The sequence below is a fragment of the Lissotriton vulgaris genome, chromosome 12 (assembly GCF_964263255.1).
Source record: "Lissotriton vulgaris chromosome 12, aLisVul1.2, whole genome shotgun sequence".
Classification (NCBI taxonomy): domain Eukaryota; kingdom Metazoa; phylum Chordata; class Amphibia; order Caudata; family Salamandridae; genus Lissotriton; species Lissotriton vulgaris.
The window spans coordinates 30,563,889-30,585,569 of NC_141700.1; the positions used below are offsets into that span (position 1 = coordinate 30,563,889).

Sequence of the window (21,681 nt, forward strand, 5' to 3'; positions counted from 1 at the left end):
TGCTGATAGTAAGTATCATCAAATAGAAAAAAATTCTTAGTGAGGCAAAGTTCTAACAGTTGCAAAATAAACAGAGTGGGGATTCTATGGGGACGTGGTCGTGTGTCTAGAATCTTCTGGATGGTCAATAATGCTGTGACTTGTGGAATATTAGTATATAGTGATTCCACATCCATTGTGCATAAGGTCTCACGGAGGGGATCAAAATCAAGATTTTCTACTAGACTAATCATTTGCATAGTGTCTCTTACATAGCAACTGGTGGATTGCACAAATTCTTTAATAAAAAAAAAAAAAAAAATTCTTTAATAAAAAAATCCACGTATGCTCCTAGAGGTTCTAGGACTGAGCCACAAGCCGAAACAATGGGTCGGCCTGGAGGATTTTGTGAATTCTTGTGTATCTTCGGTAAGGTGTATAATACCGGGATACGTGGTGACTTGGTGTTAAGAAAGTGAAATTCTTTTTTATTGAGGAAGCCATCAAGTAATGCTTTTGATGTTATTTTACTGATCAAATCTTGTATTAATGCAGTGGGGTTTCCAGGGAGTTTCTGATAGTGGTCAGTATTATTGAGCTGACGTAAAATTTCTCTCTTATAGTCGTCAATCTCTTGGAGGACGATGCCGCCACCCTTATCTGCACTCTTTATGACAAGATTTCTATTAGTTTTGAGTGTTAAAATGGCCTTCTTCTCATCTTTAGATATATTGTAGGGTATGAAGACCTTTGTTTTTTCAAGAGTGTCTAGGTCTGCAAGAACGAGTTTCTCAAAGGTAGTGACCTCTGGAGGGATCATTCCTGCTGAAGGAGAGAATGTAGACGGAGGACGAAAAGGAGTATTGGCAATAGGACTGGTGCCAGGGTGTAGTTGAAAAAAGGCTTTAAGCCGAATTGTTCTAAAAAATCTGAGTAACTCAGTATGTAATTCCATATAATTTGGAACAATGGTAGGTACAAATGATAAACCTTTTTTAAGTAGTTCAATCTCTACATCAATCAATGTGTGTTTGGAGAGATTAAAAATAGGAATCTCCTCTGGCGTGGTGTTTATGACCATTGGTAGTAGTTGTTCCTTGTCCTTCTCTCGCCTGGTTGGTTTTGCCATCTTTGCGTGCGCTTTACTTTGCCACGCAGGGGGGTGTTGGGTTGGCCTCTGCCTAAAAAATTTGGCTGGCCGCCACCACGTTTGTTAGGGACACTGGATCCTTCTCCTTGGTCAGAGCTTTCTGATGAGTCAGCCGAAGTTTCCGAAAAACCCACAAGGTTTTGACGGCGATTAAATCGGCCCCAAGGTCTATTAGATTGGGGATGGGAGTAGGCTCTGTTGGAGTAGTAATCTTTTTGGAGATATGGGTAAGTATTTTCTACACTGTATTGTTTAATGTCCTTTTTAACTTTGTTTGCTTTTTTGTTTTCTTCTATTCTGTGGTAGTCAGCTAAACTTTTTTCAAGTTGTTCCAATAATTTTTTGCATTCGCTTGTTATGTCTGATTCACCTATTTGTTTTTCTATATCCTTGATTTCTATCTCCAATGATTTCAAGGTTTCTATCGCTGTATCTATCCCAAGCACTAGCCAGTGTCTGGAACAGGTGGTGCTTATATAGCTAAAATTAGTGATGTATTTGGGATTGTCCGTGAATATGCCAGGCACGTTTCTGACTTGGAGTCCAAGTGGGATCACGTCAGCTTTTAGATAATCAGTGAGCATCAAGACCATCAGTTTGAGTCGAGTCTGTTTTTTCCTGAGCTTTTCTAATTGCTCTGGAAGAGGGCTAGGGGTTGTACTGGGTGATTCCGAAGTGTTAGAAAGGAGAGATGGACCTTGACATATTTCCTTGATATACTCGTCGGTGTAGAGAGGTGCGTGTGCAGACATGTCAGGGCAAGAGCAGAAGGCGGGGGTACACAATAAACATAAAGGGTTAAAGGTGTTTACTTTGGATCCTTGCAATCCGGCTGGACAGTGGCCAATATAGCTCCTATTGTGGACTGTATTTTATCTAAATTTATATCCACAGACTCCTTGGGACCACTGTTGTTTATAAAGTATAGCTACCCACGGTCCCTGGATAACCGAATGGGTTCCCTTGTTGTTTAAAATAGACTTTTGCGCAATCGCATGATTGCAAGGATCCAAAGTAAACACCTTTAACCCTCAGCCGAGGGTTGGCTCACCTAGTACCTTGCACCTACTTTGACACTTTCTTTCCCACTATTTATGTTTATTGTGTACCCCCGCCTTCTGCTCTTGCCCTGACATGTCTGCACACGCACCTCTCTACACCGACGAGTATATCAAGGAAATATGTCAAGGTCCATCTCTCCTTTCTAACACTTCGGAATCACCCAGTACAACCCCTAGCCCTCTTCCAGAGCAATTAGAAAAGCTCAGGAAAAAACAGACTCGACTCAAACTGATGGTCTTGATGCTCACTGATTATCTAAAAGCTGACGTGATCCCACTTGGACTCCAAGTCAGAAACGTGCCTGGCATATTCACGGACAATCCCAAATACATCACTAATTTTAGCTATATAAGCACCACCTGTTCCAGACACTGGCTAGTGCTTGGGATAGATACAGCGATAGAAACCTTGAAATCATTGGAGATAGAAATCAAGGATATAGAAAAACAAATAGGTGAATCAGACATAACAAGCGAATGCAAAAAATTATTGGAACAACTTGAAAAAAGTTTAGCTGACTACCACAGAATAGAAGAAAACAAAAAAGCAAACAAAGTTAAAAAGGACATTAAACAATACAGTGTAGAAAATACTTACCCATATCTCCAAAAAGATTACTACTCCAACAGAGCCTACTCCCATCCCCAATCTAATAGACCTTGGGGCCGATTTAATCGCCGTCAAAACCTTGTGGGTTTTTCGGAAACTTCGGCTGACTCATCAGAAAGCTCTGACCAAGGAGAAGGATCCAGTGTCCCTAACAAACGTGGTGGCGGCCAGCCAAATTTTTTAGGCAGAGGCCAACCCAACACCCCCCTGCGTGGCAAAGTAAAGCGCACGCAAAGATGGCAAAACCAACCAGGCGAGAGAAGGACAAGGAACAACTACTACCAATGGTCATAAACACCACGCCAGAGGAGATTCCTATTTTTAATCTCTCCAAACACACATTGATTGATGTAGAGATTGAACTACTTAAAAAAGGTTTATCATTTGTACCTACCATTGTTCCAAATTATATGGAATTACATACTGAGTTACTCAGATTTTTTAGAACAATTCGGCTTAAAGCCTTTTTTCAACTACACCCTGGCACCAGTCCTATTGCCAATACTCCTTTTCGTCCTCCGTCTACATTCTCTCCTTCAGCAGGAATGATCCCTCCAGAGGTCACTACCTTTGAGAAACTCGTTCTTGCAGACCTAGACACTCTTGAAAAAACAAAGGTCTTCATACCCTACAATATATCTAAAGATGAGAAGAAGGCCATTTTAACACTCAAAACTAATAGAAATCTTGTCATAAAGAGTGCAGATAAGGGTGGCGGCATCGTCCTCCAAGAGATTGACGACTATAAGAGAGAAATTTTACGTCAGCTCAATAATACTGACCACTATCAGAAACTCCCTGGAAACCCCACTGCATTAATACAAGATTTGATCAGTAAAATAACATCAAAAGCATTACTTGATGGCTTCCTCAATAAAAAAGAATTTCACTTTCTTAACACCAAGTCACCACGTATCCCGGTATTATACACCTTACCGAAGATACACAAGAATTCACAAAATCCTCCAGGCCGACCCATTGTTTCGGCTTGTGGCTCAGTCCTAGAACCTCTAGGAGCATACGTGGATTTTTTTATTAAAGAATTTGTGCAATCCACCAGTTGCTATGTAAGAGACACTATGCAAATGATTAGTCTAGTAGAAAATCTTGATTTTGATCCCCTCCGTGAGACCTTATGCACAATGGATGTGGAATCACTATATACTAATATTCCACAAGTCACAGCATTATTGACCATCCAGAAGATTCTAGACACACGACCACGTCCCCATAGAATCCCCACTCTGTTTATTTTGCAACTGTTAGAACTTTGCCTCACTAAGAATTTTTTTCTATTTGATGATACTTACTATCAGCAAATTAAGGGGACGAGCATGGGGGCTATTTTTGCTCCGAATCTAGCCATACTGTTTATGGACCAACTTGAGACTGGATCCATCCTGTCAGATTCTAACCCCTTCCACTCTGGGATCAGAATGTGGAGGAGGTATATAGATGACATTTTTCTTATCTGGAATTCTCCGGTTGAAACACTCACCCAATTCCTCCACTGGCTCAACAATAATTGTTGTGGGTTAACGTTCACGTTATCGTGGAATAAGGAATCTATACCCTTCCTAGACCTCACTATTTATCACTCAGACGGCAAACTTCTCACTAAACTGTTCAGAAAACCTACCGAGAGAAACACCCTCTTAAGTTACAAAAGTAACCACCCCAGGGCTCTGAGGGATGCGTTACCTTACTCACAATTTTTAAGGATCAGGAGAAACTGCTCCTGTAAAGAAGATTACTTTAGAGAATCCTCAACCCTTTCTAACAAACTAAAAGACAGAGGCTATCCAAAAAGGATAATAAAACAATCTCTGAAACGGGCTTGGTACTGCCCGAGGGAAGTCTTACTATCACCAAAAGACAAAAAGCAAAAAGAGATGATTGCATGCGTAACAACCTTTTCAACTATTTCTAATAAAATCAGGAAGTCAGTCCTTAAACATTGGTCAACGCTAAATGTAGGCATCCTGAATATTCAGAAGCCAGTATTTGCTTTCAAAAAGAGCAAAAACCTAAAAGATCACCTTGTACGAGCCGCATTGCCACCTCCCATTCAGAATCCCACCATTGAATCACTGTGGGGCTTGCCCCCAATTATAGGGCATGCTAAGTGTGGTTGTTGTAACATCTGCGACTTCACGGTGGAGGGCATAGATTTCACACACAACAGTATCACGTATGTGAGACGCTCATTCTCGAATTGTAACACAGCTAATGTGATCTATGCCATCGAATGCCCTTGTCCAAAGTTGTATGTAGGGCAAACTACACAGAAAACGAAGACCCGCATCTGCCAACATCGAAGCAGAATAAGATGCCGGACAATTAATGCCCCACTGGTGGACCACTATAATGAAGCAGGACACAATGAAAATGACATCAAGTGGACAATCTTGAAAGTTATCAAACCGCCACTGAGAGGCGGAAACCTGGCGCAAATGCTGAATAGAGAAGAATTGAAACTCATGATTCATTTCAACACTATCCGCAATGGTCTAAACCGAGCTGAGGACTGGACCACACTGTTGTAAAAAGAAAAAGGGAACAGTTTGGAAAACTCTGAACATTTTAAATGGAACTTAAAACGTTGCAAATAATTCTGAGAGATGGAAACCTCTTCTTTTTCCATCCTTCCTTGAACAGACATAATTAATAATGAGTGCATAACTGTAATTATTTTCCTTTTTTTGATAATTATTTTGATATTGATTTTAATGACAGTCACAGCCACCCCAGCACTGCGCCGTTAGTATATTGCACAGTTTCACTGCGCCGTTGTATTTTTCACAGCACATCACTGGTGCACATCACTCTGCATAATGACGAAACACCAAAAACTCCACTCCAAGATGGCGCCCATGCGCGCTTAGTCCCTCATCTCTGTCTGGAAGATCACGCTTATCTAGCGTTCCCCTCCCCAGCTCCGGAGTGACTGTAATTCTACAGAACACCCAGGGTAACGGACACCGAGGAGGCTCTTTCTTCTTAAGGTAAGCGACCCATTCGATAGAGCTTAAACGCTCTACTTGCCCCTACACGCCAGCTTACTGAAATAGAGTTTTTTTCACAGACTCGATTTCGAGCAGATAATGGACCACACGGGCCAACAGTAACTCTAAGGTAAGCCCGCCTACTTGCTGGCAGCAACTCCGAGCCTCTTATATTATATTATCTCGTTACTAAACCCAGTCTTCTACCCCCAGACATTTCTTGTTTAATTGAAGACGAGGCAGAGTACACATCACTACCGGTATTTACCAGGTAATTGTGGCAACCGCGAACTAATAATCAGTAATATAACCTCTCACTGGCCCAGCTGTATTTATTGGTCTCTCTTTTACCTTAGGTTCTCTTAAAGCAGTGTCCACATTTGCATTCTTATCCCTGAACCCTTCCGACCCCCACTGGGTAAGCGTTCCCCCAGCCCCCAGATAGACACGGAATGAATGCGGATGAGCGTGCATGGTACATGAGTTGACACGAATGGCCAGGATTGAAGATCACACTCGGTCTCTGTATTGAAATCGCTAGATATACTGAAAGATCTTGGGAGTGACTATTTTTAATTGTAGAAAGGATGTAATTCAAGTCTTTCCAACTTTTGAAATAAGAGCACTACCGATCTACCATTTTATGATTATCCAAATGCCTATGTCACCCACCTCACTTTTCAGCGTGAGTCAAGGCTACAGATACCACTTGCATGTAATCATTAGGCACGCTAAGTCGGTTCCGAATACAGTGCAATGTCAGTGACACTCAGAGTTTTAACACAGTGGGTAACTTCCTCTCTCTCTCTCTCCCTTGTTTATCCCCTTGTTATTTTCCTCCCATGTATTTGTACACTTATTAGGCGGATGTGTGTTAAAAATGTTTATACCAGGCAAGCAAATGTATTGTTAGTCCTGATGATGATCCCGTAATATTGAGCATAAGGGATCGAAACGTCGACTTGTTAAAAGTGTTCTTACAGCCTAACAATTCTGTTTGATTGATGCTGTGACTAGCACTTTCTTGGCACTACTTAAAAAACCTTATCGAATTACAAGTGGCCAACTATGCTCTTTCTTGCCTAAAAAACCCTCTTTGTTCGTTCACAAAACGGTACAGGATTGTGCCTTTGTCTACTCTACTATATATTTCACTGAAAAATAAAAATACCCTGTCCGGCTGGACAGTGGCCAATATAGCTCCTATTGTGGACTGTATTTTATCTAAATTTATATCCACAGACTCCTTGGGACCACTGTTGTTTATAAAGTATTCACATTTGCTTTGGGCACTGAACGCCGCCGCGGGCAGAGGCTTTGTGCTGCTGGCGCACCAGATGCCTTTAAGAGCCCAACTCCGACAAAAGACACTGCGCTTCTGCAAAGGTCACCAGGCAAGCAATGCTCCGCATAAGCGGGGGGGGGGGCTGGGAATGAAGCACTGGAGGACAGACGTTTTCAGGGAGGCTTGAGGGTAAATATTTTACCTGCATAAAACCAAAGACCTTATTCATAAAGTTATGTGTGCATGTACGTGTAGCAAGCGGAATAAAGGGGACATACGCGGGCCCTGCCGCAACCATCAGCAGGAGACCTGACCCTGATCTCGATACCCTCACGCCACAAGGCAACCCGGCCTGCTCCTCCCGGCGAGTCACGCCAGGCACGGCATTGGCATGAGGGGGACAGGGTCCCGATCTAACTCGCGACTGGACCGCAATCAGTCCACCCGCCTGTCCCAGCTCCAACGGCCCGCAGCCAATCGGGCCGAGGTTATCTCTCTGTTTCGGGCTTCATAGGAAACAGGACTGACTGGGCTGCAATCCTGTTTCAGGTCAAGGCGCCATTCGGGCTCCAGTGTTATCTCTTCCAGTTCTCTGAGAGGCTGTCTTGTAGTGCGACGAGTGAGGTGCCATCCAACTGAGCCATGAGTGGAAGCAGCCGGCGGTCTCTGCGGGGTGTTGTTTTTTGCGGAATTGATGTTTGCAGTTCTCCAACAAGGGTTTACAACACAGGGCGGCGAAGCCAGTGTGGAGGCCCCTCTCCCCGTAGCTTTGCTCATCTCACCTCTCTCCGGGAGGCTCGGGGTGAAGTCCATGGCGGTGGCAGCTGTTGCGGTGCTCCAGCACAATGCCCGCTGCTGCTGCCGCCAGAATGAAGCTCCGGCTCCCAGTCCAGGCTCTAGCGCACAGCTTGCGATGGCAGAAGGGGCGGAAAAGACTGCAGCTGGGCTCCGAGGCGCTGGGCGGAAGCCCCATGCAGTTTGTGCCGGAGCATGTGCGCTGCATCACCGTACTCGGCGCCGGCTGGGCAACAATGGCTGCAACAAAGTTTTCGACATTTTCGGATTTGGGGGCGTGTTTTGCTGTGCTGAGTGACGGACGACGTCACTGTCTAAAGAACAGCAAAAATTACGCCCCCAAATCCGAAAAGGACGGGGCTACATCGGAGTGATGGATCTCTCCTCCAATGGCTGGCCTCCGTTTAGGAAGCCAGCCAATGGAGAAGAGACGGGGCAAGGAGGCGGGATCTACTGAGCTACTGAGAGACATTAATTCTCCGGACCGGAAGCTGCTTCGCAGCTTAACGGTCCCTCGACCTAAAAAGGTAGTGGTAACCCACTGGCAAACAGAGAGGGATCCCTTCACCCTTTAACAAAAACATTTTAAAGAGTAGGCCGTCATCCCATGGGCAACTGCCTACTCTTGAAAAATGTCTGACAAGCTCTTCCTCTTTTGTTTTTTTGTTGTTGTTTTTTTACAGACATCATGTTTTCCTTTAATGAAAACAGGCTGCATTAAAAAAAGAAAGACTTTATTTAAAAACAGTCATAGGCATGGTGGTCTGCTGATGCCAGCAGGCCACCGCCCATGTAATGGCTGTGAATCCTAGTGGGCGTAATTTGCAACCTACCTCATCAATGTTCAGGACGTAGGTCGAATTGCGACTCATCACAATTCAGTGTTTTACAAACTGACCCATTAGTACATAGGTCGGTTCTCAAAATACTTCACTGGTTGCAAATGGAGACCAGCAATTGACAAACACTGCTTAGTACACCTGGGCCTAAATCTCCGCATCAGCGCGTTATTCATATTGTACAGAAAGAGGTTATAGGTTCGAATCCCCAGAGGTGCATAGCCTCATCTATTTAAGGCTGGTAAAATAATTATGCTGGACTATAGTCACAATTATTGCTACTGTGAAGCTCAGAACAAACATTCTGTTTGTAGCGTGCCCTGTAGGCCTCAGGATTGTATCCGGTTGGGTGGCTTGGGGACATCATCTAAGTACTCCACTTTATAGTAAATGTCCGAACTTTTAGTCTAAAGTAGGTTTCAACCCTGGGATACCCTCAGAGTTGACAAGCAGCGCTCTGGAAATCCGCCTTATATTACATTACATATACTTCCACGTAGTTTACCTCACTTCCTTCTCAATTTTTATTACAAACACTTTATGAAGTGTCAATTAAATCCAAGGCTTCTTTGCAGTGTACAAATATAAAAGAAACAGAAATGTGAAAAAGTGACACAAATAGAAATGAACACTGCAAAACATGATGCAGAAAATTAATGATAAAAAAACCCATCCATTACTTCTCCACTGCTCCCTGTGCTGCTTGCCTTTTTTCCTACTTTCTTTTCCTACCCCCTTCAGCTTCTCTGTTGCCCCTCCACCCCCTCCCTCCTCAACGTTGCTCCCCGCCACTCAGCATCATTGCCCCCACCACTCTATCGCTCTCTGTGTCAGGTGCATTAACCCCATGAGCTGTCTTCCCGGCCTAGTGGAAGTGGTCAGCGGTGACATTTGAATGTAGACCAAGTTCCCCTTTACAGTCTGCAAGGGAGAAACACTTCTATTTATTCCTGCTTCTGCTTTTTCTCTCTAAAAGATGCCCAAAGAAAGTATCTACATCAAACATCAGTGTTTTAACCGCATGTGAGAAAGCGCCTCTCTTGCATGGTTAGCCCCCACTTTTAGCCTGGTTTTGATGTGGTTTCGATTGTAGTGCACAGGGTCCCTGCCAACCAGATCCGCTGTGCCAGTGCTTCTTCCCTAAAACTATCCCACAATTGACCCTTCAGTTCCCCTGTAAGTCCCTAGTAAAAGGGTTGGGGTGGGCGGCAAACCGCGCTCCGACAGCGGAGTTCACCGAGTGCTGCGGCAGAGGGCAGCCAAAGGACTCCACCTACCGCTGGCGGAGGGGAGTTAGGCACTCTCGCCACTCCCACCTGCTGATGCACAGGGTGCATTGCCTCCCGGCAAGTGTCAAGGGATAAAGACTCCATTTATGGCTGGCGACATGGGGAAGCTGCTGACATAAAGTGAACAAAGGGTTGTATGTTTAAACAACTACTACCGGAACCACGACTTCCTTAACCACGATTCCCTAACCACGATTTATCTTAACCACTACCTTTTTTTAGCACGACTTCCTTAACCACGAAATGTTATATCTCGTTTTTGCCCATTAGATGGCACTATTGTAATTATAATACTTCTTGCGTGAACCTTTCTTTTTAAAAAACGGATCTAAATGTATTATCTTATTATTCTTTTACAACGCATACCGTTATCTCTTTTTTTTTTATTTATCATTTTTTTGTGGGGGGAGACCCCCCACACCCCCTTTAATCCCTTAATTCTTTGGAGTGATTTTTTACAGGTGCAGAGTGTAGTGGAGAGAGTCGTGGTTTAGGGAAGTCGTGCTTAATGAAATTTGTGGTTTTTGTAAGTCGTGGTTCCGGCTTCGTTGTTCAGGTAAGTCGTTGTACAATCTTCGTTGTTAAGGATGTTTCCCTGAACAAAGCTGCCGTTGATCTTAGCCAACGTCCACAGTAACCTGGTTAAATAGCGCAACAGCGCGATCCTCCGCCCTTGCCTGTTTCTTCTGAAATGGCTTCATATACACGAAAACCACTGCGCTCACTTCCGGGTTTCCACTCACCGTCTAGAATGGTGGCGCAAATCAAGTCTTTCCTATGGAGGGGGGTCCACACACTTTGGCCATGCACTTACGTATTGCAGTGCTGTAAATCCAACTAGCGTAAACCCTTCTTGACATCAGAGAAGCCAGAATCTGACAATAATTACACCCGAATAGACCTGTGGTAGGAACACATGCCACATCATTTGTTAGCCCACATTTCACCCCCTCCAGAAACTAAGGTATCTACCTGCACTTGATTCTGGCATCAGTTTTTTGAGTTCAGAAGGAGCTGCTCCGGAGCATTTACTTTTGGTGCCCGCTGTGCCTAAAATTTTTCATGATATTTCACTAAAGGGCAGCCAGTCTTCTTTGCCAAATACTGGAAGGCTGGTTGGTTGGTGACTAGTTAGGAGATGGCTCTCTGCCTATTGGTCAGTGCCAGTGGCGGGCCGTGATGACTCGTGGTGCTTTGGCTGATGGAGGCCAGGGGCAGCTGACATCCTTAGGGGCTACTTGGCTCTCCTTTTCACTGGACCGAGTCGAAGACCCAACCCGCTTAGCTCCTCCCTCAGCCCAGATGAGGATTTCACTCGGACGGTAAGAGGGGGCATTCATTTGCCAGGGAGCGGGTGTAGGCGGGTGTATGGAGATGGCCTTTTGCCACAGAGGTGCAGAGGAGGGGCTGGTACTGGTAGTTGCGTTGCTCCCTTCGCCCCCCGGTGCCAGCGCCATTTTGTATAGCCTTCAAGGAACAAATGGAGTGTTTGTTTTGCTGGTCTCAGATGGTATAAACTATGTAGGTTGCGCTGTCGCCTGAGCCTGGAATCCACGCTATTCTCTCAGTCTGGGTTACATTCACCTCCCTGCCCCCGGTGAACCCTACTTCCACGCACCCCAGACTGATAGCATGAATCATCATCTTACTTTGCCCTCAGGTAGAACTCAGTGGGATTCACCTGCGTTTTTCGAGGACTCCCCAAAATTCCATGAATTAAAAACTCCATGAACTCCGCCCACCGCTAGTAAAAGGAACATGGGTACCAAGGGGATTAGGAATGAAGAGGGTCCCCTAGGGGCCCCTCACCCAGGCCATGCAGACCGCCACTGCAGTATGCATGCCCTCGTGCAGACAAAACAACAAAGTCGGCATGGGACACAGCCTGTGTGCCTTGCCAACTAGCACTGCCCAATATATTGGTAACTCACCCCTCTAGCAGGCCTTAGAAGCCCTACGGCAGGGTGCACTATACCACAGTTGAGGGCATATCTCTGTGTGGGCATGTCTGCATGAGCAGATATGCCCCTATGATATTTAAGTCCATTCTTAAATATTGTCATCCAGAGCCCATGGGCTGGACACTCGACAACTCGAGTTCCCCTGCACCATGATGGCTTCACTGAACACAGGAGCGTTTGGTACCAAATGACTCCTGTTAATAAATCCGCACTGCTGTCAGTGTGAGATGTATTAAACCATGTACTCAGAGGGTACATTTTATGGACCCCTGGGTCGAGAGCCCTCCGCTCTTCGAGGCCAGAAACAAAACACTTCCTGGACAGAGGCGTCACACCTCCTCCCCCAGGATCGGCACCGTGCTCAAGAGGGAAGCTTCAAAGGTCTGCCACCTTTGTAAGATGATCCCAGCCTTTGCTGCTGTCAGCAGCTGGCTTCCACTGGTTCAGACCCCCACTTTTGGCGGGTAAACCAGCGGGAAACTCAGAAAGATAGGAGGCGATCCTCCCCTTTGCCAACTCCACCCCTCAGATGTGAGAGGTGAAGTTGAGCATACCTTTCAGTCCCCTCTATCTTGAAGATGAGGTGACACCTCCAATCAGGGCTAGGTCTATGCCCCCTCCCACAGGAGTGTGACGTGATAGTGGGTGTAGTCACCCCGGGTAAAGGACCCCTTGGCTCCTAACTGCTACTCCCCTGTAACACCCCTAAATCTAGTATTTAGGGGGCTCCCTCAGACCCTGAAACTAGTTCCTGCCAACCTAAGGACAAAGAAGATGCCATGCAGTAAAGCCTGAAGATGCCTACTTACTTGGCCCCAGCCCTGCAGGCCTGTCTCCAACTTCAAAGATCCTGCAAAGAAGACAACATCTGTCCTGCAGCCAGCAACCTCTAGAACTCAAAGAGGACTGCCGGACCTTTGATAAAGCAAACACAAGGAGATGATGGACGGGGTGCTGAAACTTTTCAGACACTCACCCCCAGTCAGAGACCTGGGTTGAATCCATCATCGTTCTTTAGCTCACTTCACCACCCCAGTTCAGACCCAGCTATATATACATCAGTCTTGACCTTGTGCCGCATGGCAACATTTCAGCTCAAACTGACGGTCCTCTGAAGCTTGTTTCTAGTCCAGGGAGGACCTGGCCTGGCAGTTCCGGCTGGACTGTTCCCATGGGGCGTAGGGTCAAGACTGATTTGCATATGGCTGGGTTCAAACTAGAACGGCATGGTGAGCAAAAAAAACGATGGATTTAGGCCCAGATCTCTATACTGGGGGGAATGTATGACATTGTTCTGCATTCTGTCCATCAATTGTTCTTTTTGCATTTAACCTTTGATAAAGAACAGAACTCCTGAGGACCGCCTACCTGTCTCCAAGAAATATACACAAAGGATTCTGGTGCCCTTGGGAACCACGAGTCCTGACTACCCTGTGCCCGAGGCCTCCAGCCCGTGTGCAGGTGGCCCACCGATCCAGAACAGATTCCTCAGCAATCCTGACCCCCAAGTCCAGCATACCCCTCCTGGACTCCACGACGCGCTGTCTGTCTGATTTTGAAATAAGCACAACATCAGTTGTTTAATAATTATTTATACATTAAAAATGACTAATACCAGCCTCCCAAGCCATTCGTATAGCTTTGGGTGGCCTGGAATAGTCCACTGTCACCCTGGTAGGAGCGTCATGGTTAGTAGTTATTGCCAGCGCAGGCAGGGGCAATGTGGGGTGCAAGCTGCGGTGGCCTCCTGATGAGGACCCTGGCACTTCTTTTTTTATTACAAATTAAGCACTGCATGGTGCACTTAGGCAAAAGGCACAATATGCAGGTCGTGCTCTTCAGTCCCATTAACAACAAAATGCAGAGTTGTCTGTGCTGGGGTGGTGTGGAGTGCAAAAAAACGATGGATTTAGGCCCAGATCTCTATACTGGGGTGAATGTAAGACACTGTTCTGCATTCTGTCCATCAACTGGTGTTTTTGCACAAACCCAGAGACAGCGCATGCGCAGCAGACAGAGACCGCGCAGCAAATAGACAACACATATCCACACCTGCCAGGACCCTTCCACGGCTATGTAAACCACACCATTTATAAAGGTCTCTCAGTGATGCTCCGTTTCTAAGTAATGCTCAACATCTTTCACACTACCCCCCATATAAATAATCTTTAGCGACCCCACCCCTTTCTCATTAAAGCGCAAGCCCACTCTTTGACGTTAAAGCATGGCAGTCTAAGGTTAATGTCTGTAGAATCAAAACACAATCAGCCCTTGCTTGTCTCATGAGAATACCATCTGTTAGGGATTTACCAAAACACCTCGGGCCCCGCCCCCTGCTTCTCACGGAGCGGGAACCCGATCCCTGGCTCTGCGTCTGCGCACCTGGCCCGGCCGCAGGTTACTGGCTCTGCTGGGGTCCACAGGTTTACCAGCTCCCGAGTGCATCCTAACGGGATAAAGGGAGCCACGCCCAGTGTCTTACGTATCTGCGTCCTTTATATATCGCCAGGATGCAAGCAAACTGGCAGTTTATAGCGCTTTGACACATGTTATGTTGATTTGTATAGTGCACTAATCACCCGAGAGGGTATCCAGGCGCTTGGGCAGGTGTGTAGGTGTGTGGTCCCCAAGGTGCTTTTACGAAGAGGCAGGTCTGCAGCTTCTTGCGGAAATCAAAAAGGGAGGAGGAGGCTCCGATGTGTTGCACATATAAATATCCAGAATGTAAAAAAGACACTTATTTAAATTTATTTTATATTTTTTATAATTTTATATTATTTTTGGAGGCCTCGAGTGGTACTATGCCCGCTGTGAGGCTCTTATCTAGTCCTTGTATTGTCACTGCATAGAGCTCTGTGTAGGTTTTTCAATTTTTTTTATTGCAAATGTATGAATACAATACCAGAATGTAGTCAGAAGTCACCTGCTGGAGAAGCCACTTGCATCTGACATGGATGAAAACAACAAAGGCAGTGGATGGAACGCCTGGCATAATCTCAGCCACTGGTAACGCCTCAGCCACATTCCAGTCCATTGTTTTATGCCCACAGTGCCACTCTAGACAGAGACCTGCCATATCTAAATCAGTCTGATTATGGCTCCAATTGGACAATTCCAGCATGACCCCTGCAGATGTAACCACGAGCAGACCCTGACATCAGACAAATGGAGCTCTCTGTGGGGCCAGAAAGTGCAAACACTTAACCGCACACGGTGGGCAACTGGACTGTGAGTTCAGGATCTACATTGTGAGCATTCAAATGTATCAATGAAGATGGCAGACAAAGGTTTTCAGCCCCTTTTCTACCCAAACCACATATTGTTCTTCAATACCTTCCTAAGTGCATATTTTCACTTCAATTTACCATCTCCTTGCCATTTGCACAATAAAATTGTGCAAATGGCGCAGAAGGTCCAGGAACGACATTAAAATCATGAGACGCGGCTCCTCGCGGTGTATCCGTAGAAGTAGTTGGATCCGCTGAGAGAATTTAAGAGAATTCCCGACCATCCAGTTTGTCGGAAAGTCCTGTTGAGATGAGTGACCCGCACCCTTAAGTCCATCAGGATTCAGGAATATCGTCAATATCTCAAAAGAGGGGTGCTTTAGGGAGGCCAGTGGGGGTGTCAATCACAAATACATTGGACACAGGTTGTAAATAGTCATGGATTATATTTTATTTAATTAAGAGAAATGTGTTATGTGACATTTCTCAAAGTTTAAAATAATGCAAATTCACACCATTTCTTTTCATTTAAACCTCAGAAATGACGGAAATGCTGATATAACCACATTTTTGCTAATAAATGATATGTTTATACCAAAGATTGTAATTGTGAATTTGGAGTCCGTGAACAAACTTTTTCAAAAATAGGCTTAACAGATGTACAGTATTTATGCCATTAATTAAATAAAATTAAGCTAACTAACTTTGCTTTAACCGTGCCTCATTTTTCTCATTTGAAAAATGGAAATGAGCTTTCTCCATTTCTTGTGCTGTAAAATAATCTCTTTAGTAAGGGGTCTATTGTGTTCCTTCTATCAAGACCCACGGAAAGCAAAGACAGTGCAATTTAAAAAAAATGAAAAAAAGATCTATTAATTAGCTATTTGATGAAATAAAGTGATTTTGCACGATTATTTAGCATTTGTAATACGAAATTTATAAAATTGTTGTTGACCCATACGTCTTTTTGTTTTTCACACTTTATAGCTTATTATTAACGTTTAAAGAGAGCAACAATAGAGCAAATCATTTTGCTTGATGCTTTTCTGCTGTGCAAACTTCATTATGTACTATGCATGGTTTGCCTCATTCCCCAACACGCGGCACAAATTCTACTTCTGTTTATTTGCACTAGTGAAACGTTTCTTTAATGCGGCCCTAAATGTATGGTAATCAACATGCACATGTGCCTTCCAGCATGAAGCCCTCAAGGTGGCCAAGGTTCTATTTACATTTCACGTGGAATTCACAAGTGTTGGCACAACCCTCTTTATGTGTTAAGAATAGTTCAGGTGTGATAGTGTTTCACCCCCCCTTGGATCACCACTTCCCTCTCTCACACGTTTACCGCTCTTTCTTCAGGTCTTGGTTATCCCGCCATCTCCCAAAGTAACCTGAACCGCTCCTTGCCCACAAAGAGCTCACCGCCTTTCTACCTGGGGACAGACAGCAGCAAAGTAGACCTGAGCAGGAGCCTGTCCGGCTCCCGGACGAACCTCACCTCTGCAGTAAGTAGATCGATATGTTGTTCATCCCCTGCAGACAACTTAAGTTGAGACCATGTGTGTGTGTGTGCTAATGAAAGAGAGAGAAAAAGAGTGAACCAGGGAGAAAGAATAAATATATATGCATTTATTTATTGAGAAAGAAAAGGAAAGAAGGAGGAGTGAAAGAGAGAGGGAGGGAGAAAGGAAGGAGTGAAAGAAAATTGAAAGATAACAAAAGTAAAAAAGAGAGAGAGGAAGAGTGAGCCCTTCTGCTCAAACCTCCCTACAACCTTTCTTACTCCCTTATTATGCTCAGACCACCTCTTCCCATACATCAGTGCATCATCATGAAAGACTGTTACACATTTGATGACGTTGAATAAGGATGTCCAAGGTTTTTGACAAACAGAGGCCGTAGAGACCAGGCCAAAAGCATTTAGAATATGTAAAAGTACCCTTAGGGGTAATGAGCACAGAAAACGTTGTGAATCTTCATGAACATAAATATGGTGATAGACTAGTGCCAAATCTAGAGGGGTGAAAATCCTGTCCTCAGCAAGCAACTAAAGCATTTTAAAGATGTTCAAAAAGGAATACGTATCCACATTAACCTCTTTGTTTAGTGGATTAAGATCAATGCAGAGATGTATCTCTCCCTTTATTTTTTGGCCACAGTGATTGGTGTTAACCATTCTGTTGTTTCAATGAGGTCTAGAACCCACCTCACAGAGTTTTTTGTACTTCAATCTTCACTACCTTCTGCACCACAATGACTTGTCTCCCTTCCTTTGATATCACTGGAATTGCGTGTATTTTCAGTTACACTTTATCAGGTTTTCACCCCTCTGAATGTTCACGAACCTTTCCTTAGCCTCATTTCCTGCATTAGCAACATGCCTAAATCATATGTCCTGGCACTAATAACAATAATCGTGTGATCCCTCATGTCACAGGGCTTCAAAACATTGAAGTTCACAATATATGTCTTGATTTGTTCAGATGCATCACTACACTCTTTCGTATATACAAACTTGACATTTTTCATTAACACCCTTAAGTCTCATGTTTGATCAGAAAAGTGATACACAGATTTGGCATGGTATAATTGAAGATATGAGCATGTTTATGATGTGAGAGGGTGTCCAGAATCTGCAGCCCTTGGTTAAGATCCAGGATCATGGAAGAAACCATCACCACTATCAAATTGTTCATTTTCTTAATGATTTTATATATGCATCAATGAAAGTTATTTACTGATGTTTTTTAAATATAAATGTATTTATAAAGATAATTAAAATTGTGTTTTCTTTTAACATCTGTTCATTGAACTCATTCTCTACGTTCAATTTGTCATATATTGCCTGGGAGCGTTGTTTTTCATTGCTTATAACATATTAGACCATAGGCCATGAACTCAGAGACATAAAGGGAGGGAATGGGCCTTTAGTATGTGTGGTGCTGGTGATTCAGAAAGGATAGATTAAGGAACATGGAAAAAGGCTGTAAACACCGTCAGCTATCTTATTTGAAGTGGACAGTTTTAAATTGATCTCATTGTCTTTAAAAGACATGCACTTTTGCTACATTTTCTATTTGGTAGAAATAAAAACAATATTAAAAAATGAAGCTCCTTTAATAACCGGAATTTCAAAAAACAAAGCTCCATGTAAAATGTTTCTCTGTCTATAGCAGAGATCCCAGTACCCCGGTCTGATGACAGGGAGCCCAGTGGTTGGAACAGGAAGTGGAAGCCTGCCGAGCATGGGGTTGGGTGGATATTCATACTTTTCTACGGGATTATCAGGTGAGTGTCTCCTCCAGGAGCTATGCATGGTAAGTCCAAAGGCAGGTGTGGTGAACAAATGTTATATGACTGTAGACTCTATGATCGTCTAGTATGATCCCCTCTATAAGGCAGTGAGCAGGGTGACTACATCCTGGTGCTTATCATAGTATTCCTGGCTTGCATGAATGTTGAACATGCGCTTCTGCTCTGGGTTTTTCCTTTATTGGTATTTCTTCCATTTTTTATCTTTGTTTAACTAAGTTTGAACTCATAGTCAGGGCCACAGCAATTATGTTGCAACGAAGGACCAAGTTATGTCACAGGTTTGACTATTATGCGGCAAGAAAGGCTAATTATGCGGCTTAATCAAGCACATTTTGTGATAGTATTTCTTCATTATTTAGTCATTATATTATACAGTTCCCTACTGTCTGAGTAAAGGTTTCACCTCATTAGTACGAGTTTAAAAGTTAAATACAGCAATGAGCAACAGAAATGGGACCAGTCAACTTTTGCAAAGGGCCTTCCACTGCACTGCAACACATGCCACTGCATTTTTAGTAACTTTTGATCTGTTTGAGTAGTAACAAATGTTGTTTTGGTTAAAATCTGAAGATTATGTTATATGTGCAAATGCGGCAAATCCATAATTATGCAGAAAACACTGCAGCCGCAAAATTGTATAAGAGTATAATACTAGAACACTGCTGGCAGAGGCATATGATTTTATTCCTGGATGACAAAGGGAGTTCTGTACCTTAGGGCGCTGCTCGGCCCGACTCCCCATAACACACAAACATATCTCCCTTTCCCTTGCAGACTACTTACACCCGGACTCTACCACTCCCTCTGGATACCCCCCTGTGGGCCCTCAACAGTCCAACGCACTGGCATCCTGGCAGCATCAGCATGAGCCCGCGCCCTCCCTTGGGCTCACGCCACACAGGTAAAGATTCTTTGTAGTGCCTTGACAGCCTCCTGCCCTGATAGTGTTCAGCAGAGCGGGGAGCAGGGGGTCTTTCTAGTCTTGTTAACATTCTGTGTACATTTTGGGTCTGATAACACCCTCAGGAGGCTTATGGTCCTACTGTATGGTCCTTGGGTCATGTTCCAGACCACAGGTGAGTCTTATCTTATGAGGCTCCCTGAAGCCCTGTACACCGCCCTGTACACCGCCCTGTAGCACCGCTCAGCCCGTAGCAGATCCTCAGAGGATACTGAATTAGTTGAATGGGTCCCATCTCACTCCACTGCTCCATGTGTTGCGCTCTCCGAGCTCAATTGTGCAGAGATCACACTGGTAGTGAGGGGTGTAGCCGGCGCACAACTACTGCTGGGAACCTTAAAATTAACCCATATCGCTCTCTTTTCCACCTTTCTCTATTTCTATCTTTTTCCATCGCTCATTCGCTCTCTACCCATCTCTGTATCCATCAACCACTCTCTGTCCATCTCTCTCTCTCCAAAATATTGGAAAAAAATATTGACATGTAAGAATTTCTAGATTTTCTATACCTAACTCCACATATTTGTGCCTACACAGTACATATGTGTTCAAGGTACGTAGATGTGGACTTAGGAATCGTAAATTTATACTTCCCTATATGCACTTACCTTTTGATATTCTGTCCTCAATATTTTTCTATCGTAATATAGTTAGGGTCTGCACCCCGTAGTACAACCGCAGTGGTCTCTTGTGTTTAACCTTCAGGACTGAGGGCATTTCTACAGTAAGAGTTCTTTCAGAATGGGAAGAGAGGTAGAGATCGCAGGGGGTGGACTCCCAAACAGAGAGAACAAGAGATGCTCGGTTGTCAGAGGAGCATAACTTTGACTTATTTTACATTTCTCTACAGATTACCCAGCAGGCTGCTGGGCAGCGAGGGTTCCCCAACTGCGTCTGCCACTCCGCCCCAGTACCAGCAGCACCACCACCCCAGCGTCAGCATCAAGTCGGAGCGCCTCTCTCCATCACTCGCCTGCCAATCGTCCCTCTCTCCGCACCCCCCACTGAGCCGGCTCTCACCCACCGGCGACCAACCACGCTCCACCGTGGACCTGGACACCCACGAAGAGTACACCAGGGCGTACCACTACCCGCTGGTGATGCCGCGGCCGCTGACAGAAGAGCGGGTCGGCCCGCGGGCCCGACGTCCTCAGGCCCTAGAAAATGATTGGCAGAGATAGCGGGCACCGACTGTCCGAGCTGGTGGTTACGAGGGCACCGTGGCATGGGCCAGAGTATTGTACATATGTATATAAATAGAGAAGTATGGAGGTTCTGGTCAGCACTGTTTTTATTGGACTTTTCCTCTGGTTTCCAGTTGTGCCATCTTGAATTGTCAAATCAGGAACTGAAGGTGGTGCTGCCACAAAGAGCAACAGTAGGAAGCCAATCGGAGAGGTGTTCTTAAGGACCTTAATACAAAGAATCTGCAGCTATAGTCCTTAACCCACTGCCGCACTGTGTGATTTACAGCACATCACTGACTCCTTTCACCCCAGTTCCTCTATTCGGACATTAAGTGCTATATAAAGCCAGACGTTTACTGTATTTTATCCATTGAATCCCAATGCCTGCCCAACTCTCACCTAATGCCCTCTGTCTTCCTATTTCACTCACTTTCCTCCCTCATATGATCTTGCTATGTGACTGACTCGGCACTGGTCAGGTCCAAATTCTCTGTGCAGGCCGGTCCGTAAGTGTCTACAGCAGCGGCAATAAAAGAACTTAATTCACATACAGGGCCTGGTCTTAAATGCTAACACACACTTTGCTTTTATATAAATGAACCCATGTTGGCGCTTGCCTTGGTTTTTTTTTTCCTGCAGCGCTGCAGCCCTAAGGTTTGAAAGCAGCTGAACAGGATCATTGAGCAGGCAGAGCACCAGTGCTGTGGAATGTTAATAAAATCTGCGGTCACAGGAAGTAGAACATTGATAAAATCAGGTACCATTGGTATGGAACATTGATAAAAACAAAGGTTCAGTGAAGTTGATTTAAGACCGCTGGAAGTGGAACATTGATAAAATCAGGTACCGTTGGGGAGGAGCATTGATAAAATCAGGTACCGTTGGGGAGGAGCATTGATAAAATCAGGTACCGTTGGGGAGGAGCATTGATAAAATCAGGTACCATTGGTATGGAACATTGATAAAATCAGGGACCATTGGTATGGAACATTGATAAAATCAGGGACCATTGGT

At 44.7% G+C, this 21,681-nt stretch overlaps 1 protein-coding gene across 3 annotated transcripts in view; it reads left to right on the plus strand.

Annotated features, from left to right (window-relative positions):
• MEF2B (myocyte enhancer factor 2B) overlaps positions 1–21,424 on the plus strand; it is a 39,076-nt gene extending 17,652 nt beyond the window's left edge. The window contains exons 5-8 of one of the 3 annotated variants that reach the window (XM_086946858.1): positions 16,564–16,709; positions 18,378–18,492; positions 19,294–19,420; positions 20,331–21,424. In XM_086946858.1, coding sequence (XP_086802984.1) covers positions 16,564–16,709; positions 18,378–18,492; positions 19,294–19,420; positions 20,331–20,661 — 719 coding nt within the window. In that variant the 3' untranslated portion in view covers positions 20,662–21,424. The remainder of the gene's footprint in view (positions 1–16,563; positions 16,710–18,377; positions 18,493–19,293; positions 19,421–20,330) is intronic. The other 2 variants (XM_086946860.1, XM_086946859.1) reach the window with 2 other exon arrangements.
• The last annotated feature ends 257 nt before the right edge of the window (positions 21,425–21,681 follow it).